Genomic DNA, 17,752 nt, shown 5'->3' with positions numbered 1-17,752 from the left:
ATCATGTGAAATTTCAGGCAAAACCAAGCAAAGTCCACACCAAAGTTTCAGGTCAATATTCCAGGTAATATAGTGAAGGAAAATAAATGTTCCAACAGAAAAGAAGGAGATAATTGAGAATAAGGGCAGGACAATGCTCTGTGTACCCATCAGAAAAAGCACCACAGGGGACAAGGATGTAAGGCCAAGAAACACTGACGATAGAAAAAGATTCAAGGAACATGAGTAAATACAGCAAGATGTTCTCTAGTTACACGATTAAAAGTAAAACTACAAACAAAAGTAATACCATTAAGTAACAGCAAGGAGCAAACTGCAGTCACAGACAACAAACTGTCAGGTATGTAACATAGCAACACACACAAAATGCGGGAGCAACACAATGGCTCAGGTCAAATTTCCAGCATCTGCAAATCCTCTTGTGTTTAAGAAACGTAACATAATTACTTTGCTTGAATACTTACCCTAGACATCAATCATGGAGGTGACATTAGAAGATGAGACTAATGATTATATAACAGCATTTAAAATAACAGGAAAATATTAAATTATAATCTAATTCAAACCATACAACAGCTGGTTAAAGCAGCTTGGTTAATGCATTCTGAAAGAATTTAGGAAAGAGATTATTATTACAAAAAAATAATAATTTGTTGGATAATGATACAGTCAGAGAGGACTAGTAGATGGTTCACATCATCCTTAGTTAAAAAAACAGACTTAACAAGCAGCTTAACATCAGAAGCAAGAAGCAGCACAGCTGGGCGGAAATGAAGAAGGAACAACAAACAGAAAGCTGGAATATGGTAATATCAACATTTACACCAACAGGGAAAGTTCTCCTTAGTCAATAATTACCCTTATCCTCATTCTTATTTTGATCCCTTTAAACATGATGTCTCATTTGTGATATTAAAGATAGTTGACAAGGGTAATGCAGTAGATATACTATAACAAATTAATGAATACAGTATGATTGTAACAAATTCAAGCATAGGTAACATAGCAGTCATCCGGCTGTCTAAAAGGTAGAACTCAGAGCGTGGGAATGAAGGATAATATTGAGATAAGCAGAAGATGGGAAATGAATTGCAAAAGTTCACAGCTAGTGCTATAGTTGTTCATAATTAACAGTTCTTTGGACTATGGAACCAAGTTCGAAATTTTCAAAGAGAAGGCAGCAAATGATGAGGAGATATTATAAATACAACATTTTGCAGATGTTAGAAATCTAGAGCAGGGGCTCCCAGCTTTTTTTATGCCATGGATCAATTTAATTAGGCAAGGGGTCCGTGGACTCCAGGTTGGCAGCCCATAATCTAGAGCAACACACACAAAATGCTGGAGGAACTCAGCAAGTCAAGCAGCATCTATGGAAGGGAATGGACAACCGAAGTTTTGAGCCAAATTTCATCATCAGGACTGGAAAGCAAGGGGGCAGAAGGATGCTTGTAGATTATTCATAACATCGGAAAATAAATTCAAACGTAATTGCAGGTAAAACTTTTTAAGGAAACTATGAGCATTTTATTTAACTATATTGTACAAATCATTTAAAAATGTAACACAGGTCAATTTGGACTAAACAAGAGCAAAACAAGCATACACGTTTGCTTCAAGAGATGTAACAAGTTGCATTGCATCTTGGCTAGACTTCAATTGGAGTTTGGTACTGAGGTCAGGTCATTACCAAGAATAATGTTGAAATACAGGAGAAGATGCAATAAATATTTACCAGATGCCTCCTGAACAATGAGATCTAACTATTTAGGAAAGGATGAAAGGATGATCTCTATTATTTCAAAAAACAGAAGGCTGAAATGTGACCCTATAAAGGACTTCCAAATAATGAAATATTTTAATATGGTAGACTCAGACTCTGGGGTTTGGTATTTGGTTGCTTGTAATAATCAAGCAGGTCACTAAAGTTTACTTCTCTTTCAATGGACTGAAAACATACTTCTAATGAGATAGGTCTATGCTTCTGTTTCTTTGTAGCTATGCCAACGTGCTTAGATGTGCATTTTTAGTTCCCTGATGACATGAACCATAAAAGTTGGCATCCTCGGTTTCTGAGCATTTGCAGACTTTGGTTTTACCTCTTTCCTCTGACTACAAAATTCTCTTACTTTGGAGATGAAATGGCATCTACCTTCAACAAGGTTGAAGAGGCGGCCAACATCGCAGAGAAAGTGGAGGTAGTGGTTTAATTAGGTGGGATGAAAACAGACAAGGAATTGGTTAAAAGGTTGGTAGTGCTTGATGTGAAGGTTAACTATTCAAGTCAAGATGTAATCAAGACTGCTGGAGAATAAATTAAAGTAATACCCTCGGTCCAGGCAAGGGTTGATGTGGCTTAAAAATATCCATAATAAAACTGTAACTAACAGTAAATATAATTTTATATAGATAAGCAACAAATTGTTGTTGAGGTGAAGTAGAGCTAAACTATGCTCCTTACTTAAAATGGCAGTTTCCAGCAATGGTATTATCATTGGTCTCTGAAGTGATAAACTACTTATTTATTTAATGTGATACAAAGTGGAATAGGCCCTTCTGGCCCTTTGATGCAGTCTGCCCACAACCCCCAGTATAACCCTAGCCTAATCATGGGACAACCTACAATGGTATCAACCTATCAACTGGTACGTCTTTGAACTGTGGGATGAAACCAAAGGACCCGGAGGAAACCCACCTGGTCAAGAGGAGAACATACAAACACCTTACAGACAGCAATGGGAATTGAACCGGGATCACTGGTATTGTAAAGCATTGTGCTAACCACTACACTATCATGACGCTAGTTCCTATAATTATATTAACTCATTTTTGTTTTGAACCACCTTAGGTGTCTGCACACAACTACATATTGTAGAACAATGTTATGTCTAGTTAGATAAAAACCAGTCATAAGGCAATTCATGCTTAACCAAAGTTATGGGTGACAGATGTCGACATTACATCTCTATCTATTCACAGAACCAGATTTTTGACAACGTGTCTATCCCAAGCTATTTAATGCCATCTGTTTATTAAGTGGAAACAGTCCCATGTGGAGGCACTGAAATCACCACAGGGTAGATTCCTCAAAACCAGTGGGAGCATAAAACCAGCTCTGAACATACAAACTGCATACAAGCTGTTTTCAAAAAGGTGCTTCAGGGTCTTTCACTTCCACTCTCTCAACCATTGCTGGCGTCCCAGCTCCCCTTCAGAGCAACAGCTAAACGTTATTCCTTTAGGTGGTCATCTATTCAGAGTGACTGAAAGTGCTCCTGCTATATGAAAGGAACACTTACCCACTAACTCATCAGGTCAAGCAGCATCTGTAAGGACACAGTGATCCTGATACAGGGTCACAACCTAAAGTGTCAGCCATCTCTTTGGCACTAAAGAAAGACCATAAGGCATACTAGCAGAAATAGGCCATTCATCCCATTGAGTCTGCTCCGCCATTCCATCATGGCTGATTAATCATCCCTCTCAACCCCATTCTCTTGCCCTCTCCACATAACCTTTTATGTCCTAACCTATCAAGAATCCTATCAACCTTCGCTTTGCCTCCACAGCAGTCTGCGGCAATAAATTCCACAGATTAACCTCCCTCTGCTAAAAGAAATTTCTCCTCATCTCCATTCTAAAGGGAAGTCCTTCTGTTATGAGGCGGTGCCCTCTGGTCCGAGACTCCCCCAATACTGGAAGCATCGTCTTCAGTTCCACTCTATCTAAGCCATCAATAGGTTTCAATGAGATCCCTCATCATTCTTCTAAACTCTCATGAGCAGAGGGACAGAGCCATCAATGGCTCCTCATTCATTAACCCTTTCATTGTCAGGATCATTCTTGCAAACCTCCTCTGGAGCCTCACCAATGCCAGTACATCCTTTCTTAGACAAAGGGCCCACATTTGCTCACAACACTCCAAATGCAATCTGACCAATGCCTTCTAAAGCATCACCATTACATCCTTGCTTATATATTCTAATGAATGCTAACATTGCATTTGCCTTTCCTACTACCCACTCAACCTGCAAATTAACATTCAGGGAATCCTGCATGAGGACCTCCAAGTCCCTTTGCACCTCTGATTACTGAATTTGTTTCTTATTTAGAAAACAGTCTATGCCTTTATTCCTCCTACCAAAGTGTATGATCATACACTTCCCAACATTGTCATCCACCTGCCACTTCTCTACCCATTCTCCAAATCTTCTCTATGTCCTTCTGCAGACTCCCTGCTTCCTCAGCCCAACCTGCCCCTCCACCTATCTCTGTATCATCCTCAAACTTGGCTACAAAGCCATCAATTCCATCATCCAGATCACTGCCATAAAACATGAAAAGGAGGAGTCCCATCACTGACCCCTGCAGATCACCCTCCATCACCAATGCGCAGATACGGCTCGACCCACTGAGTTCTTCCTGCAGCTTGATTTTAGCTCCATATTCAGCACCTGCAGTATTTTATGTCTCTTTTTAACATCTATCTTCTTGGGATGAGTTACCTTAACTGTAAGGCATTAAGAAAATTTAGTGTAAAAATGCCACTAAAGGCTTCAACTTTAATTAGATGGATATTTTATTTCTATAGGTGAGCCCCCCACCACCCCCCCCCCCCCCCCGTCAAAAGACTAGTTTGGGCAATTGCTAATTCACCCCAATGGAATTTGCATAAAAACTGGAATGGGGAATAAAAATACACTCTTAAGAAATTTATGAGAAAAATAGCAAAAAAGACACAATATTTTCAATTGCATTTCAATTACATAGATGACATAGCTTCACATTACAGAAAATCAATTAACACACTCACACCCATCTCTCCCCCATGATAATACGGAGGTCGCCTGTACTCAGTTTGGTTCTGTACTGTCCTCTTGCTGGAAATGAAATCATGGGAGCATAGAAAGATAACGTGTTTGTGAGGGAGGGAGAGGTTGAGAGGATGTGGAGGGGGGGAGGTGTGGGGATGAAGTATATATTACTGTTTACACTAATGGTGCTGAGGCTGAGGGGTTGAAACCATTAAGTTCCTAAGATCCTGTCCTAGTCCAACCACATTGATGCCATGGCCAAGAAACAAAACAAAGCTTTTCACTGTTCATCAGATATTGACAATAATACAGATTTACTCACTTAGGTCAGGTGGTGGGGTGGAGATGCGTCTCTACCAAAGGTGGGTATAAGGCGCTCCTTCTCTTCGCCAGCCTGCAGGTCACCCTTGGATAAGGTGTAGCACCTGCTTATTCCCTGATCAAAGTCACGTGACGCCTTAGGAGCAGGCCATGAATGGTCGTATGAGCAGTTGGTGCATATCACAAGCCCTGGTTATGTGACCACTGATACCACACAGACAATCTCTGGCGAGTATTGATAATGGCTAGGGTCACCCATTCTGTGAAGACACTGCCCAGAAGAAGGAAATGGCAAACAACTTCCGTAGAAAAAATTTGCCAAGAACAATCACGGTCATGGAAAGACCATGAGCACCAACATAATATGATATGACATAAAATGAATGAACAAACCTATTTAGAAAGCCATTTGGCCCTTCAGGTTGGCTCTATCATGCCATATGATTGTAACTGATCCTCAACCTCAATGCCATCTTTCTGCTCTCTCTCCATAGCTCTTGATGTATTTTGTGACTAAAGGTCATGAAATAATCTTTACGTACTTACAATTTATCAGCATTGAAAAATTACTTTATATAGGACTTGTGAGTATATGGATGACTCACAGTGGCGTTTTTGTATAAATACCACTCAGGGAGTGGTAGATGGTGATTGTTTACTTTCTTATACCCCCATCTGCGTTCTTCAGCTTGCCAAAAGACAGAATTGAGATCAGGAAAGTTGTGATTGATGTCGATACCATCATGAGTCCAACGTCCCAAAGACCATCCTGCCAATTCTGAACCCTGAAATGCAACACAGCAAAGATGAACATATTCAAACATAAGCGATTGGAAAACTACACTGATTTCACTTGGTATGAATGGCTGGAGAGATTAACGGTGACAAGAAGGTAAACGTAAACTTACCATCTCAAAAGATTTTTCATAACCATCAGGATTAATAGAAGGTAACAGATGAATCCTCGTCTCCTCAACCAGGTGCTTGATTCGTGGATTTCCTGCTAGGTAGGCATGGCACATGAACTGCATCAGTAAGAGGAGCAGCTCACGCCCGAGCACTTCATTGCCATGAGCTCCTGCAGAGTAACGGAATTCAGGCTCACCTAGTTCAAACACATCAAAAATTACCTCATACACAACAAAAACATACAGACCCACAACTTACCCCAGATTGATTCAATCTTCCTTCCTCAGCAATACAATCAGAAGGCTATCAGTGCCTACTTGATCCAATAAACTCTTGTAAGTAAAAAGAAAACACACTGGATTAAGCTTCAGAAAAGATAACTAAGTCTTCCTTCTTATTTTGTGTTCTGACTGAGTGATTCTTTATCCGTTTTCTCCATTGTCACCCATTTCAAAACCTTGTTATGCACATTGACACTTTCAAGGACTTCTTCATCTCATGTTCCTGATATTTATTGCTTTTTTTGTCTTCTGTACTCGCACAGTTTTTGCCTTTTGTACACTGGTTCTTTGCCCTGTTGGGTGTAGTCTTTCATTGATTCTATTATGATTTTTTGACTTACTGAGTATGCCCTCAAGAAAATGAATCTCAGGGTTGTACATCGGACATGTACAAACTTTAATAATAAATTGAATTTGAACTTCAAATGTCTAGTCATGTGGGTGATTGGATCTTAGACTCACTAATTCCTCCAATTTGTTTTGAACCCCTTTTCTTCAAGGCTTGTTCCTTTCTGCCTCTGAGAGAGTTTTTTTGAGTCTGCCGTGGTACAAATAGCAATTGGGCTGAGATGACTTCACTGGAAACTTACAGCATAACTATAGCAAGACAATACTGAACTTATGCCTTTTGAAAGCACAGGCAGTCTGATTGTGAGCAAGGTAGGTAACTTCCCATGTTTTTTTTAATGTACCTCCATCTGCTTATTACTACGTTAAATTGACTTTGCTATTTGTAATTTTTGGTTCTTTCATTAAAAAGTTGTTAATCTCCCCAGATGCTTGTCACAATAAAATTAAATGATTTTTTTCCCCAATAAACAAGCTTATCATGTCATTTCCAGCAAGACACAATGTCTGATTATTGACCGGCTACATCACAGCCCGGTATGGAAACACCAATGCCCTTGAACAGAAAATTCTCCAAAAAGTAGTGGATATAGCCCAATCATCACAGGTAAAGCACTCTCCAGCACTGAGCACATTTACAGGAAAGCAGCATCCATCAACAAGGATGCCCACCATCCAGGAAGTGCTCTTCTCACTGCTGCCATCAGGAAGAAGGTACAGGAGCCTCAGGACTCACACCACCAGCTTCAGTTGCAGTTATTACCCCTCAACCAACAGGCCCCATCATTGAAATATTCCCACAACCTATGGACTCACTTTCAATGACTCATCATCTCATGCTATTTATTGCTTATTTATTTATTATTATTATTATTATTTACTTCTTTTTGTATTGGCACAGTTGGTTGTCTTTTGCACATTGGTTGAACACCCAAGCTGGTGTTTCATTGATTCTATTATGGTTATTATTCTGTAGATGATTAATTATGCCTGCAAGAAATTGTATCTCAGGGTTGTATATGGTGACATATATGTACTCCGAACTTTGAACTTAAATTTATTTTTCAGTAAGTGAAGCCTCAGTTCAATGTGCTTTCAGCAATATTTATTTGTTTATTTAATGAGATGCAGCACAGAATTGGCCATTCTATCCCTTCAGGTCACGCCTCCCAGCGATTCCCCACTGCAATGCTAGCCGAATCACAGGGCAATTTATAATGACCAATTAACCTCACCATAGAAACATAGAAAACCTACAGCACAATACAGGCCCTTCGGCCCACAAAGTTGTGCCGAATATGTCCCTACCTTAGAAATTACTAGGCTTACCCATAACCCTCTATTTTTCTAAGCTCCATGTACCTATCCAAAAGTCTCTTAAAAGATCCTATCGTATCTGCCTCCACCACCGTTGCCGGCAGCCCATTCCATGCACTCACCACTCTGAGTAAAAAACTTACCCCTGATATCTCCTCTGTACCTACTCCCCAGCACCTTAAACCTGTGTCCTCTTGTGGCAAACATTTCAGCCCTGGGGAAAAGCCTCTGACTATCCACACAATCAGTGCATTACATTATCTTATACACCTCTCATCCTTTGTCGCTCCAAGGAGAAAAGGCCAAGTTCACTCAACCTATTCTCATAAGGCTATGCTCCCCAATCCAGGCACCACCCTTGTAAATCTTCTCTGCACCCTTTCTATGGCTTCCATATCCTTCCTCTAGTGAGGCAACCAGAACTGAGCACAGTACTCCAAGTGGGGTCTGACCAGGGTCCTATATAGCTGCAACATTACCTCTCAGCTCCTAAATTCAATTCCACGATTGGTGAAGTCCAATACACCGTATGCCTTCTTAACCACAGAGTCAATCTGCGCAGCTGCTTTGAGCGTCCTATGGACTCGGACCCCAAGATCCCTCTGATCCTCCACACTGCCAAGAGTGTTACCATTAATACTATATGCCTTTGGACTGTGGGAGGAAACCCACACATCCCAGTGGGAGGTCATGCAGACAGACTCCTTACCGGCAGTGGCAGGAATTGAACCTGGATCGCTGGTACTGTAAAGCGTTGTACTAACCACTACTCTACTGTGCTGCTCAATTCAGAGAGAGATCAATTAATGTTTCTTGCTGCATTACATTTCCTGACATTTGCTGCTTGGCCGGTCCTGTGCAAATGCTCTTGATAAATGTTTCTCAGTCGTGTGGAAATAAGATTTTTTATTGTGCCCTGGGAAGGAAGAAATGGGCTTGCACCTGTACTTGATGTGAGTTAGACAACCTCAAGATAATGAGACAGAAGGGGGTCATTTCCGGTTTTCTTTTATTGTTCAGTGTACGAGCAGACAGTTACTGCTCAGCTGAAATTATGGGTCTTCAGTGGCCTAATCTCCTCGAAAGAGGCCACACCAGTACAGAAAAGAAATTGGTTAATAGTTTCAGAGGCACAGGGATGCTCTTCCTCATACAAATAAAATAATGCAGCCATGAGGCCTGTGACCTGCCACCTGTTTCCCAGGAGCGACCAGCAGGTCAATTTGATTACCAGTCAGTGCCTAACTAGAGACCTACAGCTCCATGATTAATTGCAAGTAAACTCCACATCATTTGGGTAGCTTGATTAAACAGCCTGTTTCATCTTTATATTCTGAATCCTACTCCCTTCACATTTTAATCACATCCTCGGCTGCCATGGAACAGCTGCCAAGACCTGGGTTCTTGCTTGTGTGTGAGCAGACTAGATCAGCGGCTGCTAAGGATCTTGCTGGGACTTGCAGGCCTGGATTATAGGGAAGGGTTCAGTAGGTTAGGACTTTATTCCCTGGAATGTAGGAGAATAAAGGGATGTTTATGAGGGGTATAGATAGGGTAAATGCAAGCAACCTTTTTCCGCTGAGGTTAGGTGAGACTGAAACTTGAGGTCATAGGTTAAGTGTGCAAGGTGAAATATTTAAAGGGAACCATAAACACGAGGAAGTCTGCAGATGCTGGAAATCCAAAGTAAGGCACACAAAATACTGGTGGAACTTAGCAAGTCGGGCAGCATCTATGGAAATTAATAAACAGTTGGCGTTTCAGGCCAAGACCCTTCTTCAGGACTGAAAAGGAAGGGGGAAGATGCCAGAATAAAAAGGTGAGGGGAGAGGAAGGAGGATAGCTAAGAGGTGATAGGTGAAGCCATTTGAGTGGGAAAGATAAAGGACTGGAGAAGAAGGAATCTGATAGGAGAGGATCGTGGACCACAGGAGAAAGGGAAGGAGGAGGGAACCCAAGGGGAGGTGATATGTAAGTGAGAAGAGGTAAGAGGCCAGAGTGGGGAATAGAAGAGGGGAGGAGGAGGGAATTATTTTTCCGGAAGGAGAAATTGATATTCATGCCATCAGGTTGGAGGCTATCTAGAAGGAATGTAAGGTGTTGTTCCTCCACCCTGAGGATGCCCTCATCTTGCCACAAGAGGAGGCCATGGACCAACATGTTGGAATAGGATTGGAAATTGGAACTAAAATGTTAGGCCACTGGGAAGTTCTTCTTTTGGCAGATAGAATGGAATTGCTCAATGAAGCGGTTCCCAAATTTAAGATGGGTCTCACCAATTTAAAGGGAGCCTGAGGGGGTTCTTCTTCAATCAGAGGGTGATATGAACATGGAGTGAGCTGCAAGTAGAAGTGGTGGATGAAGGTTTGGTTTCAACATTTAAGAAATGTTTGGAAAAGTACGTGAATGGATGGAGCATAGAAGGCTATGGTCCAGGTGCATGTCAATGGAACTTGGCAGAATGCCAATTCAGTACAGACTAGATGGACTGAAGGGCCTGTTTATGTGCTGGAGTGGACCATGTTTCTATGACTAAGAAACACCTGGGTATTGGCCTCATCTCTTAATACCTTCTTGGATTAGGCTCGAGCTGATTACCAAGTCTGAGATTTGGCCCACTTGCTGAAAGACAGAATAATTCTATTTTGGTGCCTAAATGCAAAAAGTGATAAAAATGCTTGGCTGAATCAAGAGGCCATTGCCTGCACGTGTTTGGGTGTTTTGAGGAGTTTATTGCAGAAACATTTTTCGCATATATTTTATATTTAGGGTATTTCAAAGGCAAGCAATAATTCTGTCAGTGTACAGCCAAGCAATGCCTGTAGTAAAGAAAGCATTTATCTTAGAAAAGGAATGAAGCTAAAAAAGCTTACCAACTTCATGCTCTCCTGGATTATCAGAGATTTCAATGGCATACAGTTTCATTCCTTGATAGCTCTTGCCAATGTTGTAGATCCTGGTGATGTTTGGACACTGCTCATTAACTATCTTCATCATCTATTCAACAAAATGTACAATTACTGAGAATAAGTGGTTGGCTCTGAAAAAATCACAAGTTGCAAATTCCAAAGAGTGGGGATAGAATATTATTCTTTCAGTTTTTCTCCTACAACTCAACCAAATGCCCTCTTCATTACGCTGCCAACAGGAAGAAGGTTCAGAGTCTGAGGACTCACGCCAACATGTTCAGGAACAGTTATTACTCCTCAACCACCATGCTCTGAACAAAAGGGGATAACTTCACTCAACTTCAATTGCCCCATCATTGAAATGTTCCCACAACCTAAGAACTCATTTTCAAGGACTTTTCATCACATGTTCTTGATATTTATTGCTACAAATACTTTCTTTTTGTATTTGCAGTTTGCTTTCTTTTGCACACTGGTTAAACGCCCAAGATGGTATGGTCTTTCAATGATTCTGTTTTGGTTATTATTCTATAGACTTATTGAGTATACCCACAAGAAAATAAATCTCACTGTATTTTGGTAATAAATTTACCATGGAACCATAGAATATTTCAGCACAGAAACAGGCCTTTTGGCCCTTCTTGTCTGTGCCAAACCATTTTTCTGCCTGGTCCCACTGACCTGCACCTGGGCCATATCCCTCCATTTACTTCTCATCCATGCACCTGTCCAAGTTTTTCTTAAATGTTAAAAGTGAGCCCACATTTACCACTTCATCTGGCAGCTCATTCCACACTCCCACCACTCTCTGTGTGAAGAAGCCCCCCCCCCATGTTTCCTTTAAACTTTTCCCCCTTCACCCTTAACCCATGCCCTCTGGGTTTTTTTGCCCCCTAGCCTCAGCGGAAAAAGCCTGCTTGCATTCACTCTATCTATACCTGTCATAATTCTATATACCACTATCAAATCTCCCCTCATTCTTCTACACTCCAGGGAATAAAGTCCTAACCTATTCAACCTTTCTATGTAACTCAGTTTCTCAAGTCCCGGCAACATCCTTGTAAAACTTCTCTGCACTCTTTCAACCTTATTAATATCCTTCCTGTAATTAGGTGACCAAAACTGCATGCAATACTCCAAATTCGGCCTCACCAATGTCTTATACAACCTCACCATAACATTCCAAATGTTATACTCAATACTTTGATTTATAAAGGCCAATGTACCAAAAGCTCTCTTTATGACCCTATCTACCTGTGACGCCACTTTTAGGGAATTATGTATCTGTATTCCCAGATCCCTCTGTTCTACTGCGCTCCTCATTACCCTACCATTTACCTTGTGTGTTCTACCTTGAACTTTGAAATTGTGTTTACTCTGCAACTGCTTCTGAAGACCAACATTGCCTTCAAACAATTAGGATGGCTACTAAAACACTACTAGGCAAGATGGGACAGTGGCTTAGCTGGTAGGGCTGCTAATCCAATGGCTGTTGCATCCCAGCCCCAAAGTTCTGGGTTCAACCCTGAGCTCCTGTGTTGTCTGTGTGGCATTGTGCATCCTCCTCATGAGGAGACTGCACACTCTCCGTGTAGCTTTCCACCTAATGCTTCAATTTCCTCTCACAGCACAAATCATGCAGAGTTAAAGAGATATAGTAGGTTAAAGAGATATAGTAAACTGTCCCTAGTATGTAGACGACTGACAGAACTTTGGTGGTTGATGAGAAAGAAGAGTGAATAAAATAGGTCAGGGGAGAAATAGTGTAAAGAAAAGTGCTTGATGGTTAGTTTTGTCACACTATTGAAAAAAATTGTGATATGGTGTAAAATTCTCTTTCATGGATTTATATGAAAAGGAAGTAAATATATGCAAATATTTTTCAACTTGTGTGTCTTGCACAGAAGATGTGACCGATTTCAAGGAACACAACAATTGCTCTGTGCACAGCAATGCTTGAACTCAAAGGTAAAAAGCAGAAAGGAAACTTTTGATGGCATACAGGGTGAACGGGACAGACTGGAGTCCCATGGCAGAGAGGGGCAGCATCACAAATTTAATATTCCCTGAGAGAAGGAGGAGTGAATTTAATAAGATTTGATAGCTAAAAGAAATCTACAAATATTCAACATTTAAAATTAAAAAAAGAAAACGCTAGAAATATTAACCCTGGTTCTCTTTCATGGATGCTGCCTGATCTACTGAAAATTTCCATTTTTATTTTGGATTTCAGCTTTTAGAAACATGGAAACATAGAAAATAGGTGTAGGAGTAGGTCATTTGGCCCTTCGAGCCTGCACCACCATTCAGTATGATCATGGCTGATCATCCAACTCAGAACCCTGTACCTGCTTTCTCTCCATACCCGCTGATCCCTTTAGCCACAAGGGCCATATCTAACTTCCTCTTAAATATAGCCAATGAACTGGCCTCAACTGTTTCCTGTGGCAGAGAATTCCACAGATTCACCACTCTCTGTGTGAAGAAGTTTTTCCTCATCTTGGTCCTAAAAGGCTCCCCCTTTATCCTTAAACTGTGACCCCTCGTTCTGGACTTCCCCAACATTGGGAACAACCTTCCTGCATCTAGCCTGTCCAATCCCTTTAGAATTTTATACATTTCAATAAGATCCCCACTCAGTCTTCTAAATTCCAGTGAGTATATGCCTAGTCGATCCAGTCTTTCTTCATATAAAAGTCCTGCCGTCCCAAGAATCAATCTGGTGAACTTTCTGTGTACTCCTTCTATGGCAAGAATGTCTTTCCTCAGATTAGGGGACCAGAACAATACTCTAGGTGCGATCTCACCAAGGCCTTGTACAACTGCAGTAGAACCTCCCTGCTCCTGTACTCAAATCATTTTGTTATGAATGCCAACATACCATTTGCCCTTTTCACTGCCTGCTGTACCTGCATGCCCACTTTCAATGACTGGTGTACAATGACACCCAGGTCTCGTTGCACCTCCCCTTTTCCTAATCAGCCATCATTCAGATAATAACCTGTTTTCCTGTTCTTGCAACCAAAGTGGATAACCTCACATTTATCCACATTAAATTGTATCTGCCATGAATTTGCCCACTCACCTAACCTATCCAAGTCACCCTGCATCCTCTTAGCATCCTCCTCACAGCTAACACCGCCGCCCAGCTTCGTGTCATCCGCAAACTTGGAGATGCTGCATTTAATTCCCTCGTCTAAATCATTAATATATAATGTAAACAACTGGGGTCCCAGCACTGAGCCTTGCGGTACCCCACTACTCACTGCCTGCCATTCTGAAAAGGTCCCGTTTACTCCCACTCTTTGCTTCCTGTCTGCCAACCAATTCTCTATCCACATCAATACCATACCCCCAATATTGTGTGCTTTAAGTTTGCACACTAATCTCCTGTGTGGGACCTTGTCAAAAGTCTTCTGAAAATCTAAATATACCACATCCACTGGCTCTTCCCTATCCACTCTACATCTTCAAAAAATTCTATAAGATTCATCAGACATGATTTTCCTTTCACAAATCCATGCTGACTTTGTCCGATGATTTCACCGCTTTCTAAATGTGCTGTTATCACATCTTTGATAACCGACTCTAGCATTTTCCCCACCACTTTTCAAATATTTTTCTTCTAATCAAATACATTAGCCCTTCATCAATATATGAATGATTCTAACTATGTCCATTTCGGGCAGGGGTCAATTACACTACCGGAAAAGTTTTGGCTGCCCTCACAATGCTGTTCTAGAACAGCGGTTCCCAACCTTCTTTATGCCATGGACCAATATCATTAACCAAGGCGTCTGTGGACCTCCAGGTTGGGAACCCCTGATTTAGGAGCATTGCAGTTTAGGAAATATATAGAAAGAGGTTTAGGGAATTATTCCAGGGATGAGTGATACTGGTCACGTGAAAAAATTCGAGTAGTAAGGGTTTTATCTTCTTAGAAAGAGGTAGAACAAGATCAATATTGACAGCATTGTTTAAAAACATAATAAAGAGAAACAATGTTTTATAGCTGAAGAGTCGATAACAGGACTCAGATTACTCTACAGACCACCCCCCCCCCCCAAAACAAATGTGAAACAAGAACATTGTATCCTGAAAACGATGAGTATTTGTAATGCTCCGAAGTAAAATGGCAAATCATAAGGGAATTAGTTAACTATTGGGAAAAAAATTACAGGACTGTGCAGCACAAGTGAGGCTATGAGACTAGGTGGATCTGAATCAAATATCAAGCATAGCATCTTCTGTGATACACTACATCTTAATTCAATGGCTTTTTGGATTCTTAAAAATTGTCTTGAAGGTTTTGACTTGAATAACATGTTCTTCGTCACTCAAATTAAAGTTCTATTCCTCATGAGCTAATCCAAAGGATGCCTGTCATGTGCAGGCCTTTCCCTACAAAAGTTAAAGGCAGAACTCACTAAAATAGAGTGAATATTTGACATGTCCATCATATTTAATCCTTTATGCATTTGAACTTAACTAGTTCTGGCTGCAGTTAACTTAACGTTGTTTAATGGGACCATATTGCGACTAGATTCTGATGTCAATTTAAACTGATGCTTAATGCATATGATTATTAAGTTAATTTTGTCATGGTTGTTATAACACTGCCTTTTTAATGTTGGTATATATTGTGAAAATGTTTCAATTTTTTAATATCTTTTTGCACTGTGGTCACTCAGTAAACTAAGCTTGCATAAAGAAATCTGCTTTTATTATTCAACATCTATGAAATTATGTTTTGTCACATTGAAGAGAAAATTAATATAATTGCTTCCAATTAGAAGTATTCATATCACACTTCTCTATATGAAGTTTTCCAGATGAACATAGTGAGTTCAAAGGCATTCAAATGCTCTTCACAGTGAAAATCTGTGGCTCATCTGGACCCATTCTGCTCAACGGCATCTCTTAATGTTTAACAGATCAACATAATGAACAAATAAAAAGGCTATATTTTGCTCTTGCTAACTGGATCTGAACAAATTTCAGATGTCATGATATATTGTAATCAAACCCATCAAAGGCTTCTTTTTGATACTTGAAATGGTTAATTGCATGATTAAGTACCCTGAGATTATAGTGCGGGTGCTGTTATGGTGATCAGTGTTAGAATGCCAGGATCATTGCTTTAATTTCGCCTGGAGGCATAGTCGTGCTGTCAACATGAGGTAGTTCAACACATCAAAAAACAAATCTGAATATTATCCTAGTTATGGATTAACTGAATTAATATTGTTTGTGTGAGAGTATACACATGCGCTTGTGTGCATGAAGGAGAGGGGAGGTGCAATAATGAGCAAAACTTTGTTTACTGACTACAAATTAATTTGTGTGCCATTTATTCTACCGATAGGTGAGCCAATATAAAGGCAACAGTGTTCAGTTAGCCTCTCAATCAGTTGAAAACTACAATTATATGGAACACGCTAGGCAGCCAGAAGTTCAGTAGCTTGGCAGTGAAGCTTTGCAGGTTGCTAAAATGCTTAGAGGAAGCAGTGGAATAAAGCCATTTACCTAATACACCTCAGGACAGGAAATCTGTTCATTAAAATATAACTATTCTCACACTTCACAATGCAGAGAATAAATCTCAGGCACTTCATTTACAACAATATGCTGACTCTCGTTTCCTCAACAGCTTAAATTCGAGATTGATTCCTGTGATAAAAGTCTTTCCAAGAGTGAATTATTGAGTAGAATGGCCCCTCGTTCATTAAAAGTTTAGGATTTTGCACTTTAACAGTATAACTGATAATATGCCATCTGACTACAGTATAATGAAATCCCAGAGATCCTGCTTCTAGTTCACAAGATGATGATTTCTGAATTCTTCTAAAACTCATTGGGGTCCCAGTCCCCACATTCCCCTAAAAATCAGTGGGCTTCAGATCCCACACTCCCCTGAAACTCTCTGGGGTCCCAGCTCCCACACTCCCCTGAAACTCTCTGGGGCCTCAGATCCCACAATCTCCTGAAACTCACTGAGGCACCAGATCCAACACTCCTTTGAAACTCACTGGGACCCCAGTTCCCACAATGTCCTGAAACCCTCTGGGACCACAGTTCCCACATTCCCTTAAAACTCACACTCCCCTGAAACTCACCTGGGTGCTGGTTCCCACACTCCTCTGAGTAGCCATGGGAAATTTCAACATGCAGGTCGATTGGGAAAATCAGGTTGGAAATGGATCTCAAGAGAGTGAGTTTGTTGAATGCCTATGAGATGGCTTTTTAGAGCAGTTTGTTGCTGAGCCTTCTAGGGGATCAGCTACACTGGAATGGGTGTTATGGAGTGAACTGGAGGCAATTAGGAAGCTTAAGGTAAAACAACCCATAGGAGGCAGTGATCCCAATATGGTTGAGTTCAACTTGAGAGTTGATTGGGGTACAGTAAAGTCTGCTATAGCAGTATTTCAGTAAAGCAAATTGTAGTGGTATGAGAGGGGAGTTGGCCAAAGTAAATTGGATGGTGATGCTGGCAGGGATGACAGCAGACCAGCAATGGTGAGAGTTTCTTGGAAAAAATGAGGAAGGTATAAGATACATATATTTCAAAAACAAAGAAATATTCAAATAGCAAAATCGTACAACCGTGGCTGACAAGGGAAGTCAAAGCTAATTTAACAGGCATTAAACAAAACAAAAATTAATGGTAAGAAAGAGGATTGAGAAGCTTTTAAACCCCTACGGAGAGGAACTAAAAGAATCATTAGGAGGGAGACAGCAATATGAAAGCAAGCTAACAAAAATAATCAAAGTGGATAGTAAACACTTGTTCAAGAATGTAACAAATAAAAGAGAGATGAGAGTGGATATAGGACTGCTAGAAAATGAGGCCAGA

General features: G+C 40.6%; 1 protein-coding gene across 2 annotated transcripts in view; it reads right to left on the bottom strand.

The window, feature by feature from the left end:
• LOC132379621 (inactive carboxypeptidase-like protein X2) overlaps window positions 1-17,752 on the bottom strand; it is a 188,616-nt gene that overhangs the window by 41,372 nt on the left and 129,492 nt on the right. For both annotated transcript variants that reach the window (XM_059947753.1, XM_059947752.1), the window contains exons 8-10: window positions 10,864-10,987; window positions 6,044-6,240; window positions 5,741-5,920 (exon numbers count right to left, since the gene is read on the bottom strand). In XM_059947753.1, the coding sequence (XP_059803736.1) occupies window positions 5,741-5,920; window positions 6,044-6,240; window positions 10,864-10,987 (501 nt within the window). The remainder of the gene's footprint in view (window positions 1-5,740; window positions 5,921-6,043; window positions 6,241-10,863; window positions 10,988-17,752) is intronic.

Source organism: Hypanus sabinus, chromosome 22 (assembly GCF_030144855.1).
Source record: "Hypanus sabinus isolate sHypSab1 chromosome 22, sHypSab1.hap1, whole genome shotgun sequence".
In the NCBI taxonomy this organism is placed as follows: Eukaryota; Metazoa; Chordata; class Chondrichthyes; order Myliobatiformes; family Dasyatidae; genus Hypanus; species Hypanus sabinus.
The sequence above is the reverse complement of the archived record's forward strand: the minus strand, read 5'-3'. Positions and strand labels throughout refer to the sequence as shown.